A 13,412-nucleotide genomic window follows, 5' to 3' on the forward strand; every position below is an offset into this window, starting at 1 on the left:
GCGGTTGCGCTCCCGTGATTTGACGTCGCGGCGGTTTGATTCTAAAGCCAGCGTGTTGGTAATGACTCAGAGTCCCACGTGAGGTACCATCTCATTTCGTCTCAGGTACGGAGTGGACTCGCCTTCAATTGGAAGAGCCGGGGGGGGGGGGGGAAGAGGAAAAATATCAACCGCGCTTCCTACAGTGGACGGCTTCTCATGTCACCAGGTTATCATTACTGGCGCATGAAAGGGTTAATATCATGTTTGCCTTCATGATAGCTCGCTGACATATATTTTTTTAATTTAAAGCTTGTTCAAGAGAGAGGGAATTTATGACCGAATGAGTTACATTTAATTTTCCTCTTCTTCCAAGTCCCCTTTTCGGGTTTTAGTTGATATTTTGGTAGGGATCAGCTGCACCGTGTAAACGCTTGTTGTCATTGATGATGTTTCTGCGGGAACATTTGATGACAGCGCTATATCAAATTCATGGCCGAGGCCCATCTGTGTCCCTGGTTGAAAGTTCAGCTGTGACAGATGTTGAGAGCCCCTTGCCCGAGGCAACATTTCGAGCCGTCACACACTTGGATTTTTAATGAACAAGAGATTTCTTCTTGTCATGTCTTCCTGTTCTGCCCCTGCCTTTATCTCCATCCCTTTTGTTGTTCACTACTATATGTTCATGATTATAGGCTTTTATAACTTAATTCAGGCATAGTTTGTTATTTTGTGCCATTCAATTTATACTACGGAAGAACCGAGACAGGCCGAGTCAAAGTAAGCCGAGTGTGTGTACGGTAGCTTCCCTAACGGAACCATCGGTGCACACCTTAAGACCTTTCACTTTAATTCATCTGGGATATGTTTTTTTTTTTTAACGCATTAGTTTGGTGCTTCTGTTTTGCTTATTAAAAAAAAAGGTTCTGCTGAGCACAGCAATTGTTGCATTACATCTATTCTGGCAAGTAGCCTGTAACTTAGTTACTCAAGTAACTACAACAAAGTAAATGTGGCCGAATGTCCTCACAAGGCCGGCTTAGAACGTCTATATTTTCCTATTCTTTTGGAGCTTGTAATTGCTGAGTTGCGATGAGTTGAGTGGGTTGCATATGTTAATTTCTGGATTGTGTAATATTTCGTACATTCCAATCGACAGAGTATGGTGAGCTGGCTCTCAAATAAGCGGCACAGCCCTCTTGTCGCACACCAAACACGTTACAGTACGGTAATTGGATCGTCACCTTTCAGGGCGCATCGCTGTCGCGATCAGTGTCTTTGTTGTGGCCCGCTCACTCGCTTCGAGTAGGGACTGGCTTTTGACAGCGGTTATGGATCATAATTAAGCTCTACGGTCTGACCGCATTTGTCAGACGATCACAAGTATTGACACTTTGAGGGGGTTTTGATTGGAGGCGGCCTCGCTTGAAAGGTTCAGCAGTAGCGCACGTCACGTACCTTGGCAGTCAGAAGGAGACGGTTGATCCCCTTCGGAGACACTTTCCGCCGCTTCCCTAAATTTCCACCGGTGACTCATCGCATTTCCCGTGGGAAGAAACATTTTGCTGTGCATGGAAGCGCTGTCATTTAAATATTTACAACGCGCACTCCCGACACCTTCGTTTTATTCATTGCCACAGCTGGAAGGATCAGGGGTCGGGGTTAGCCGTCCATACGATGAAGCGTCTTTACTGTATTGACTTCAAAAGCAGTGAAATGACGACTTGACTTGAATTAACCGCCAACATAAGTCGGCCAGTTGAGCTCAACGCGATGCGGCCCATTTTGGCATCCTCGTGTTCAACTGCTGTCTCTGAATCCCAAACGCGTCACTCTCATCAGATTCATTGTTGTCAGCCCCACGACGGCTCCAAGGCGCCGAGTGATTGTCAAAACAAAATCAAGGAAGGCCGTCGTTCATTTAACGTGTCTAATGAGAACAAAATATCCGGTAATTGTGTGACAAAGAGGTGCAAAAAGATCCACTTGACAGTAATTGCCTTGGAGCCAGACCACTTGAGCTGACCATGACCCCCCCCCCCCCCCCCCCACTCCCACCTCCCACCACCCCACCGGGTACACTGGAGAGGAATAAGCAGTCAATCATGATAAATTGAGACACTTCACCAAATAGATCAGATTTATAACCCCCTGCTGAAAGCCTCATTTATGATGGCTGCGATGATATGGTTTGAATTCCCTTTATTAATAGTCCTTTTTTAAAAACTTTTTATTGGAAATGGCAGTAATAAAAAAAAAGAAAAAAAGAACAACATTCTAATTTTCAGAGACACACCTGTACACAAACAATGCTCGAGATTGTTTTGCGTCACTGTATATTAGTCAGCAGCAAAAAATGTCGTGACATTTCTGTTGTGGAGATTTAAATTGAATTCACCAAATGGTATGATCTGATCAGTATCACATCTCACTTTTTCAGGGATGTTTTTTTTTTTTTAACGCTTTCATGCAGCAGTAAGGATAACCTGATAACATGATAGGCTGTCCACTGTCGCTCGGTGGCTTTGCACGCCAATGCCTCCAAATTTGAGAAACCGATCTGAGGAGGGGTAAATAAATAAATACAATTAAAAAATCACAGCATTTGCTGCTGCCGAGCAACTTTGTTGTGTCAAGCGCAAAACTGACACGCTTGCCTGACATGAAAATGCAGTTGGACTCGAATACGGTGATTTTGTCACCTGCGGATGAGCGGTCTGACGCTGTTCATCTTGATCCTGGCTTTCCTGCATCACAGTACCAGAGCCCCAATGAGGGAAAACGAATCCCCGCCCAACGAGTACCGTGCGACACTTCACAAAGTCATTGTGCTTCTCCTGTTGCTGGTTTGTCATTTTCAAGTGAGCAAATCCTGCCGCTTTATCTTTTTCATTGCTTTTAAGCGAAACAGCGGGGCATACACTTTTATCCCGTGTCTGATCTATCTCCCGCCTCATTCGGTGCAGAATCTCCGTATGTATCCTTTATTTCCAATGGGAATTCAATCCTTTATTTTGAAATCATTACACAAGGGTAGATAAGCTCCCAAGCTTTGATGGCCTCGTCTTTTAACCGAGCACGTGCTCCACATGGGACAAGTGTGTGTTGCGTGCATTTGTGGCATTAATACCAACAGACACAATCAAAACAACTTTTTTTTTACCCCCCTTTGCACATCCGCTGAATATGAATGACCGGAAAGAATCTTGAAAGCGGTATTCCGGGCAAGCTCTTCGTTATTACTCGCTGACAAGCTCAGGGAAAGAATTCTTTACAGAAGCTTTGAGAAGGATGTGATTGTGATCGCAGGGAAAACATTTTCGTCTTTTCGGGGAGCTGGTAGGATCAAAGATGTATGACATTGTTACAGTATATTGTCCATACCGGCAGAGGACAATTTATCTACGAAGGGGAAAAACTGATCCGACTGTTTGTTCTACAAGGCAGCGCAGATGCTTTTGAGATTTTTACACGCGAGTTTGTTTTGAAGCGCTCATTGCGATCTTGTCTTCACCCTTTGAGGGGCAGCGGTTACTTCAGTGGACAGTTGCTCATGTTATCAGGTTACATCACTGGTGTCAAACTCAAGGCCCAGGGGCCAGATCCGGCCCGCCACATCATTTTATGTGGCCCGCCGAAGCAAATCAAGCATGTCAACTTCCATGAACCTTGCTCAAATCTGTACCAAAATGTCCAATTATCACATATAAATAAATAATGTTTGATTTGTGATAATGTAAGATTTTGCAATGATTTTGTGACCCTGTTTGCACACACTTGAAAACTATTATCGTTGACTGCTTTCAAAACTAGTAATCCCATCAATTTGTTGTGTTACAAGTAATAACACGACGAGATGTCATAACGGCCCTCCGAGGGAAGACGTAACTCCAAAGTGGCCCCGCAACAGAAATGAGTTTGACACCCCTTGGTTCCAGGGTGCATGAAAGGGTTAACAAACACATGCTGAAATGAGCACGGGAGTTGAATAGCTCCAGTCCTGCTAGAGTGAATTTATTGCGTTTTTAAATCTGTCAAGCGTATTTGAAAAAAAGTTCAACGTAAGAAAAGGCCAATTTTTAATTGTTGTTCTTATCAGGAACAATCTCCTGCTACTCCCTGCCCTGATTAGATAATTACATGGATGCCTCTGGAACGGAATACTTCATTCATTTCTGAACTATTTTTTAGGAGGAGGGGCGCGGAGGTTTTATATATACAGTACTGTAGCTACATTTAAAGTCTGAAGCAACTGCAGTTTTATTGAAAGTAAGATTTGCAAAACTCAAACGCAGCACGCGACTTATGTCCGCTCACTGAAATCCAACATTTCAAGCCGCGACTTTTATCGATACTCATCTTTCCTTCTCCTGAATAATCACAAAAAGTTGAGACGTTCACCACGGATGTTGCGGTGCCTTGTGATGCCCCCCCCCCCCCCCCTGTTCATTTCTCGTTTTGTGCTCACGCGTTGTATTTCAAGATCATTAGAGTCCATGCTTGAATTCTTTCTTTCGTTTGCACACTTTTTGCTTCGCAAACCCTGACAGCGTGGACCAATAGTGGCCGTTCATAGCATTCGCGCCGCTATGCCCTGGAGTGTGCTTTTGTGAGAGGATGATCTGTAGCACTCCTAATAGCGGCGCAGCTCACAGCCATTTATTAGTTGCGTGATTGCCACCGATCCGCCCGGAGGCTGTTTTCAAAGCACCAAGGTTCTCACATGGCCGTGTTGCGTCACATGTTTCATCAGGGGGAAAGAAAAAAAAAAGTACGCTGTTTCACTTTTCTTTTTTTCTCAAGTGTTCTGCCTTAATGGGCAGTTTCTCCTCTAGGGCTGACATCCTCCGTCTCTCTTCTGTTTTCCTTTTTTTTTTTCTCTCTGTGTGGTCTTCCTCCCTGGCGAGTTCTTCGTCTTCCCCGTTTCCCTTCTGGCTTTTCAATCAACTGTGTAATACATGAGTTTGTGATCTTGGAAAAAAAAATAATTTGATGATATCAACCCCCAAAATATTGTCAATCTGAACTTGCTTCCCAAATGGCTATAAGCAGTATGTGTTGCTTCGATTTGAATGAAGAGACGCTTCCCCATGAATCGCCGTTCCGGCTTTTGCTGATCTGGAGTCGCCACTGGCCAGTGCATTGCCATATTCTCATGAAAGTTAGGGTTTTTTTTTTTTTGTCTAGAATTCACAATTTTCAAGAACAGTTGGGCTTAGTCTTCAGGTTTTTTTTTTATTACACTTTCAATTCATGTTTGCGCCATTTTGCTAAGTTAACATTGTTGTCAAAAGAGTCAAGTAAGAAAATTAGGTTCCACGGCACATTTTCACAAGATATATATATATATCCTGTATATCCCTGAAAACTCAAAAATTAACTCATTCAGTACCAGCCAATTCTAGACCAAGCCTGAAAAGACGTTTAAAAACGTCTTTGGGAGTGAATGAGTGAAGCATTAAAACAAAAACAAAAAATTTGAGTTTACGTTTGCTTTTGGCCGCGTGCTAATCCGTTGCATCCATCTCTTTGCCTTGCAGGAGGCCGGCAGTGAAGCTACTAGCATGCACGCTCCCTCAGAGGACAGGAAGGAGAAGGTGCCGAGCCCCCACCTCAGCCAAATGGTGGTCCTCACAAACAGCGGCACGCTTTATGGGCTGGCGCAGAGAGTGGTCGCCACCGAGTCCCTGTAAGTAGCCCCTCAAAAAAACGTAAGCAGCCGATGTGAACATGAAATAATGAAACGTGATCAATCCAAGGTACATTTCGACAAAAGCAGCGAGGCCATTAAAGACTCGGAAGGTCCAGTGGACATGACTAAAAGTTGAAATGAGATGAATATTGTAGACTTGATTTCAGAATGTCCCGTACCTATTTGGGAGACGAGACGTCGCCGCCGTTGATCGGCAACATTTCTGCTCGTCTTTTCTCAGTGTGTTTTTGGCTGAGCAGTTTGAGTCGCTTCAATCCCATTTGGACACAATGATGCCCGCTGCCAAGAAGCCTTTTCTGCAGCAGTTCTATTCCCAGGTAGAGCACGTAAAATCCCGCACCCTTTAGTCTAATTACTCCAAATATGATTTGTCACTGTCAGCAACAGACGCCTCCATTCGAATTGCTAATCGAGCAATAGCGGGAGCGACCAAGCCTACCGTCGTGATCGAATGTGACATATTTGACATTTAAATATCTAAGCAGCTTATTGTTACACGAGGTGATCATTCTTGACGATGTTTTTTTTTTTTTTTTTTGCTCTTTTGAGTTGAATTTTTGGGGCCCGATGTAACACTGATGTCCTTGTTCTCTGTGAAGTATCTCACTTCATTTTTTTTCAACCAGTGCTGACTTTTACTTCTTGAGAAACCAATTTCTGCTCCGGTAGCAACGGCCAAGTAACCCATCACTGTGTGCCATTATCTCTGTGTTCCTGAAAAAAAAAAAATTGTCACTCAAAAGTCAGCCCGCTGATCTTTTCCTGCCACTTTCTTTGGCAAAGAACTTGACATTTCAGATGTTTAAATGATGATTGAATGCCAGGTTATGACAATGTAGTCGCGCACGTGCAAACCGTTTGCCCGCGTCAAGCGATATTGTCCAACCCCCCCCCTCCTCCCAAAAAGTGAAACATTATTCGAAACGATGCACAACGAAATCTAATCTGACCACGTGCCAAAATGACGGTCGGCTGTTCCTTCTCTCAGACTGTGTCGACGGCCAGCGAACTGCGGAAGCCCATTTACTGGATCGTGGCTGCCAAGGCCATCGACTATGAGCAGATGTTGCTCCTGATGTCCGGCGTCAAATGGGACATTAAAGAGATCATGTCCCAGCATAACATATATGTGGATGTGCTCTTAAAGGTAAGGTGTGACCGTAGTTTGTTTCCCGTTGTTTTAGCCCGCCTTGGATTCTATCCACTTTCTGTGCCGCTTGTCCTCAATATGGTCACGAAGGGGCGGAGCCTTTCTCGGCTAATTTTGGAGAACCATTTACATCAATGGGCAAGTTTGAACATGAATATTTTGGGAATGTGGGCGGAAGGCAGAGTAGCAAAATAGAACTCAAGCAAGAGAGTGACTGTACATATACAGGTATGTGAATTTGTTGTCCATCGTAAAACTGACTTAAGATAATGGATAGATCGTAATGGATTTTTGACTCGATCTCAAGAGCAACAGTCATTCGTTTTCCTTCACAAACATCAAATACAGGTGTCGACAACAAATGTGCATTTTGCTATTACGTTATCTGTATCTTCACCATTCTTCTCCTTTCACGAGAACACAGGCTTCTTTCTGTCACACTGGCCGAAAAAAAAAAAAAGGAAATTTGATTTAGTGATGCTGAGCCAAAAGGCAACAGGTCACGCTGAGCAAGCTCTTTTTTTTTTCTTCTTTTGCAAATTGGATTTGTTGCCCAAGAAGTATTACAGTACTTATATTAATCCAATATAGTCACCTGTTTTTTTCCTTTCTTTTGTTTTGTTCTGATTTGTGCCCACTGAAGCCTGTGTTCACGTACTAGAGTGGACCTCGAATCTTCTTACATTTTTTTTCTTTTGCAGAAGATTATGCAAATAACTAAATTCAGTCAATATATATGTGTGTGTGTGTGTGTGTGTGTGTGTGTGTGTGTGTATATATATATATATAAATAATGTATATACGTGTGTGTGTGTCGTGGAGCAGAGAGTTTTCATCATTTTGTGTCTGTCGCTGAAGTGAAAGTAAACCCGCTAAATATGCACCTCGAGGCATGCTCATCATGCATTTTGCATTGGAAGGGGGAGGGGGAAGGTCAAACCGAGAAGTCAGAAAAAGTTAGCGGCGTGTGCACTTGTGCACAGGACCCACATACCTGTTAAGGAATGTGTTAAATCACATATCTGTCTCAAAGTCCAGAGATGATGCATTTATGAATGGAGTCATACATAATAAAATATTCTACTCAGAGGGAAAAGTATTTTGTCCCGAAAAAGAAGTTCAACTCACCTCTTTGAATTCCTGCATGGCTCACAGATCTTTGTCCGGCTCTGGCAGCGCTACGCTTAAACCGAACTAATTTAGTTCTTGAGGTAAATTGCAATCCCAGAGTCACTGGATTAAATCCTTACGGTGTCAAAATGGTCCGCTTGATGGACTGACACGGTGCCTATTACAACCGGCATGTCCCTCTCCCCATCGGGTACTAATAACCTCCTTTCACAACTTGTCAGATACACACAATGCAAGCGCATTGTGCATTGATGGAAACCTGCGTGCCACACATTTTTATTTATTTTTTTTGGTTATACTGCATGCAGAAGGATATTTTATTCATGAATTCACGTTTATCACCAACATTCAACAATGACATTGATTTGCATATAAATTGGCATGGAGATGCCGTAGCCTCCAAATTGCTTCATTGAGAAAACGCTGAAGTAAAGGAACTATTGTGAGGCTATTTTAAGACGAAATAACATTACAGGTTTGCGCGCCGGCTATCAAGCTTTTGTTTTTCTCTGGTTTGCGTTGCGCCGGTGTGGTTGTCGCGTCCACCTCGCAGCGGAGAGTAACGTTTCCGTGCGTGTGAGCATTCACGCATCCTCCACCTGAGCATCCCTTGGACCGCAGTGAGCGACATCAGACGTTCACGCGGCGGGCCAAAGCGGTCTCACACTTGTCCGAAACCCGAGACCAAAAATAGGTTTACATGATTTTGATAAGTCACAAGACAATCCAAACCGGCTATCCATCAAAACAGAATACATCAATATAATCGGCGCTAGCTTACTTTCATTTTCGCATACGAGTGATTTTTAAGGACAATTAATGACTGTAAGTCTTAATCTGGAACCATAAAGTCCCACATTGCCCACTCATGAATCATGAAAAAAAAACGTGTCATTTGATAAAACACAACAATTTCTGGTCACCTGACCTCTGAAACGTACGAAAGAGCCTCATTTAAGGAGATCGTAACCGATGCCCATGATTGGACTTCCTGAATAGAGCGTTAGTGGTGAGTGTGAGTGCGTGTGCGTCAATGTATGTGTCAAACTGTAGTAGGAAAACGAGTGCGTACCCTTCCACACGTGAAACTGGAAGGGAAGTGGGAATGTTGCGGCGTTCCGTTTGTAGCTTAACCCTTTCGGGGACAGCGGTGACTTACAGTGGACAGCGTATCGGGTTACAGGGTGCATGAAAGCGTTCAACTTGTGCGGGAATAAAAGAATGAGCATCGAAATGTCATCCGTCTCGATTGACAAATGTCTGCTTTTTCTTTTTCTGATACGAAAGGAGTTTGAGATGTTCAACCAGCGGCTTGGTGACGTCTCCAGACAGGTGCGCATCCCACTGCCTGTGTCCAATGTCCTGTGGGAGCACTGCATCCGCTTGGCCAACAGGACTCTTGTCGAGGGGTAAGACAGTCATTTCATTTGGCCCATCTCAAGAAATATTTGCGGTGACCTTTTGAACCCATGTCAGTCCAGCCAAGCCGTACTTTGGATCACCCCCAGCCCCCAAAACACCCCAAAAAAATCCCCGTCTCATTCCATTTTTCATTTAGAGCCCCGCAATTGAATGTTTCTCATCATCAGATTTCTTCGAGGAAATGTTCCGAGAATACATTTGTGATTTGTGCTATGCGCAACTGTCATCGTTTCCAAGAAAGCCTGCCGATAGGACAAAAGCGAACGCAGCATTTACATATTTTGACATCCACATCCGAGAATCGTCCCGAAGATGATGCCGTCATGCGCCTGGACATACGGGCGCACAACAGCCCGTATTTCCAGCTCGTGCCAGAGTGGTGCCGACTCACTTTGCGGAGATCCTTTGGGAAGACGCTTTCACAAAACAACTCGACATTCATCCCGTCTCGCTCGCTTTGCTCTGCTGCCGTCTCGTCCGGACTCATCGGGGAATCGCATGACGCGGGCCACTCGTACTAACTGTAACATGTTCTTGACACATCCCTTTGCAATGCAGGTCATCACTTTTTTGCTTGTCGGCACCAAGTAGGGCTTTTGATAGGTGACAGGAAGGGCCTGTGCATGTTTTTTTTTTTTGAAACGCTACCTGCGTCCTTGTGGTTGAGTGGACGTGCGGAGTGGTTTGTTACATCGGAGGCGTGCTGAAGCGCTCTCATCTTTACCAGCTTGATGATGATGATGATGATGATGTGAGGCTGCAGCCAACCTTATTTTGAAGGGCTGAAAAAAAAAAGAACAGCACGGAGTGGATTAGTGACATAAGAATCTTGATTATTGCACACATCCTCATTGTCTACCCAACTCCTATTTTTCGCTGCTCACCTTTCTCTTTGCATTTTTACAAAAAAAAAAAAGCTGCAAATTGTTGGGGTTTTTTACTTCCTGCATGTATTTAAAACGGGTAAGGTCACCATTTGGTTCCATCCATTTCCCCTTCAGCTGATCAAAGCTCTTCCTCGAGCGGGTGTTAAAAGGGCACATGCTGATCGAAGATAGCAAACACTCGGTGATGCTGGCAGCAAGGCCAAAGTCATCCTGACTTATTTTAACTTGAGAAGATAAGGCCGCAGTACCTAAACGCGGATCATGTTGCTGGCGCCAGGCCGTGGCTCATCATGAAATTATAATTTCCTCTCCTTGTCTCTATGGCACCTTTTCCACCAGCTACCTGGTACAGTTTTGATGGCAGGTAGCGTCTGCGTTTTCTTTCCAAACTTAAGAAAAGAAAATTCATAAAGCGTTAGCTTCGCTCGGAAAAGACTATTTATCTGCAGAGGAATCCGAAACACACTTTTTTGAAGTTTTCCTCACTGTCGCTCTTGCGGTTCTCCAAACAGGTTGCAGTGTGTTTCGAGTCAACCGGAATGAAATAATTCATTCCACATTGTCTGCCTAAAACAGCAAAAAGGTTCAACCAAACCATATATGCTTTGCACAAAAGCTTAATGCTAACGTAAAATGTGAAGAAGAAAAAAAGGAAATCGACATTTTTAATGCGCTAATTATAAATCTTTAGCTGGGATAGGCTCTAGCACCTGAAAACCTAACACAGGAGAATATGGGTTGGTGGCTACCTAATGTTAAGTTCAACCTTCCCTGGATTTAATCGTCTGCATTTACCCCCATTAAAAGAGCAAAAATGGAATTGTCAAGCACTCAAGCGCAGCCCGTCCCAAGTTTGGCTAATGTCAGCTTTCTAATGAGATTCAGCGGCAAGTTCCGAGCACCATTTGGCTTGTGGCGCCTCCGCGGCACAAGAGGGCCTGTGATCTGCAGCTTGAAAAGAAACGCAGCGCCGTGCCATCTGGCGACGCCAACCGCGCGAAATGAGGCTGGCGAGCCCGAATATGGGGTGTGCCCACGATGGCGCGAGTAAAATAATGAAACATTCTCCGGCGGCCAGACACGACAACATGTGATTTCCTGCCCCTCTTTTGTAGCTATGCCAATGTGAAAAAATGCAGCAACGAAGGTCGGGCCCTAATGCAGCTGGACTTCCAGCAGTTCTTGATGAAGTTGGAGAAGCTGACTGACCTCAGACCCATTCCCGATAAGGAGTTTGTCGAAACCTACATCAAGGCCTACTACATGACGGAGAATGATATGGAGCAGTTCATCAAGAACCACAGGGTGAGGCATCATCGGCAGTCATTTGTAGAATGTTTTTTAACCTTATCGACAAATGAATTGGCCTCAAGAAGAAAAACAACACACCACCACCCCTCTCAAATTAAAAAAATAAATAAAATAAAATAAAACACCCTTTCTGCTTTGCTTTTCAGGAGTACTCCATGAAGCAGCTCGCAAACCTGGTGAACGTTTGTCTGGGCTCCCACATAAACAAGAAAGCCCGCCAGAAACTTCTGGCTGCCATTGACGACATTGACAGACCCAAGAGATAGACCGCACACAAATGGACCAAGCGGCGTGAGCAGATGAACAGTGGAATCCTCTGACATGAACCACCTGCTTCGATGGATGTTACTCCAAGTTCATATCTGTACCACAACGCTTATCAACCTCATTGTTTTATTTTATTATTATATATAGATTTTATTTATCATAACTTCACTGCAGTTTTCTTCCTTCAGTTAACGACAACTGGAATTCACCGTGTAATTAATGAGATGAGAACTGTGTAGCCGTTAAAAAAAAAATCACATGATGTTGATGAGGGGTTTTTTTTAGATGATGTTTTACTTGTTATTCGTGCACTCCAGCTAATGAGAACTAGATAGTTGTGCCTGAATGGCTCCCGCTTGTTTTCTTGTTTGTTCTGTTCAAGAATCTTGAATCAAATTGTAATTTACAGCGAGATTGCATATCTGCACCATCTAGAATTGACTGTGTTCGTTATTATGTGCGAATGACGTGATTAGATTATGAAATTGCAATGGACTCCCGCAAATGCAAAAAAAAAAAAAAAATCCATAAGTGTATATATTCCTGATCGTGTGTCGTCTTCAGAGGAGAATATTACAAACGTGAATGTTTCCACCAACGTCTGTATTTATTTGTGGCTCTTTGTCTTTGGTGTTTTCTATCACAACCGGAATGCCTGCTGGTTTTATCATGTAATGCATCAAATGAGACCAATGCAAATCGTTCTTAACCATTTAGCGATCTGTCAGAGATGGAGGAAGGTTCGAACCACAATAATGGTACCGTAATAAACACAGAACCGATGCACAGTGCGTGCGTGTTCATTATTGAACTGCCTCACATTGGCTGCTCCTACTCAAACGTGCTTTTCTTCTGTCATGAAGTCATGAGCATGTTATTTGGGAAGCGCCCCGTGATTAATTGATTCAGGACGAGAGCAGTGGACACGATACGAGAACACGCATCACACGGGGAACTTTGCTTTCTTCTTCCACGGGTTGCTCTCCACCCACGCAGTGTGTTTTGCACACTCTTATCGGGCTGAAAACGGGAAGAGGCGTGCGTTTATAGACTTCGCAGAGGTCATCACATCCAGTCTGACGGAGAAGGGCAATGCATGATTCATGGCGCACATCTTGAGCGGCTCACCAAGTCGTCGCCTGTGACCCTCATGCGCTCAGTCTATACTTGGGCAAATAAATATCTCGAGATACTTGCGGCACTTCCCCCACCCATTTCGTCATCAGGGCTCGAAGTTCAGGAGAATATAAAGGGATGGCTTTTGTGCTTTCTTCGCAGCAATAACGCATCCAGCTCGTTCGCTATCTGGGAGTTAGTTTTTTTTTTATTTACACTCTGGCGTCCACATGTATTATTCCGCACGGCACAAATGGGCCGTTTTGGTCCAGATTTTCTGCCAACACCCGATTTGCTTTCGTGTGCCACAAAAAAAAAGATGTGTTGGACCAGGTTAGGCCTCCAGGCCTTGAATTTGACATGATATAAAAGTGTCACCAAATAGCATGCGCATGCCTCCGTGGATGGACCTCGGACAGCTTTTCATCTTATTGGT

At 44.0% G+C, this 13,412-nt stretch overlaps 1 protein-coding gene across 2 annotated transcripts in view; it reads left to right on the plus strand.

The window, feature by feature from the left end:
• vps50 (VPS50 EARP/GARPII complex subunit) overlaps positions 1 to 12,651 on the plus strand; it is a 48,644-nt gene extending 35,993 nt beyond the window's left edge. For both annotated transcript variants that reach the window (XM_086136765.1, XM_086136766.1), the window contains 6 exons: positions 5,520 to 5,668; positions 5,913 to 6,009; positions 6,681 to 6,839; positions 9,261 to 9,382; positions 11,398 to 11,587; positions 11,740 to 12,651. In XM_086136765.1, the coding sequence (XP_085992891.1) occupies positions 5,520 to 5,668; positions 5,913 to 6,009; positions 6,681 to 6,839; positions 9,261 to 9,382; positions 11,398 to 11,587; positions 11,740 to 11,859 (837 nt within the window). In that variant the 3' untranslated portion in view covers positions 11,860 to 12,651. The remainder of the gene's footprint in view (positions 1 to 5,519; positions 5,669 to 5,912; positions 6,010 to 6,680; positions 6,840 to 9,260; positions 9,383 to 11,397; positions 11,588 to 11,739) is intronic.
• Positions 12,652 to 13,412: the final 761 nt, after the last annotated feature.

This window comes from Hippocampus guttulatus, chromosome 18 (genome assembly GCF_054856545.1).
Source record: "Hippocampus guttulatus isolate MCC_2025c chromosome 18, RoL_Hgut_1.0, whole genome shotgun sequence".
NCBI lineage: Eukaryota > Metazoa > Chordata > Actinopteri > Syngnathiformes > Syngnathidae > Hippocampus > Hippocampus guttulatus.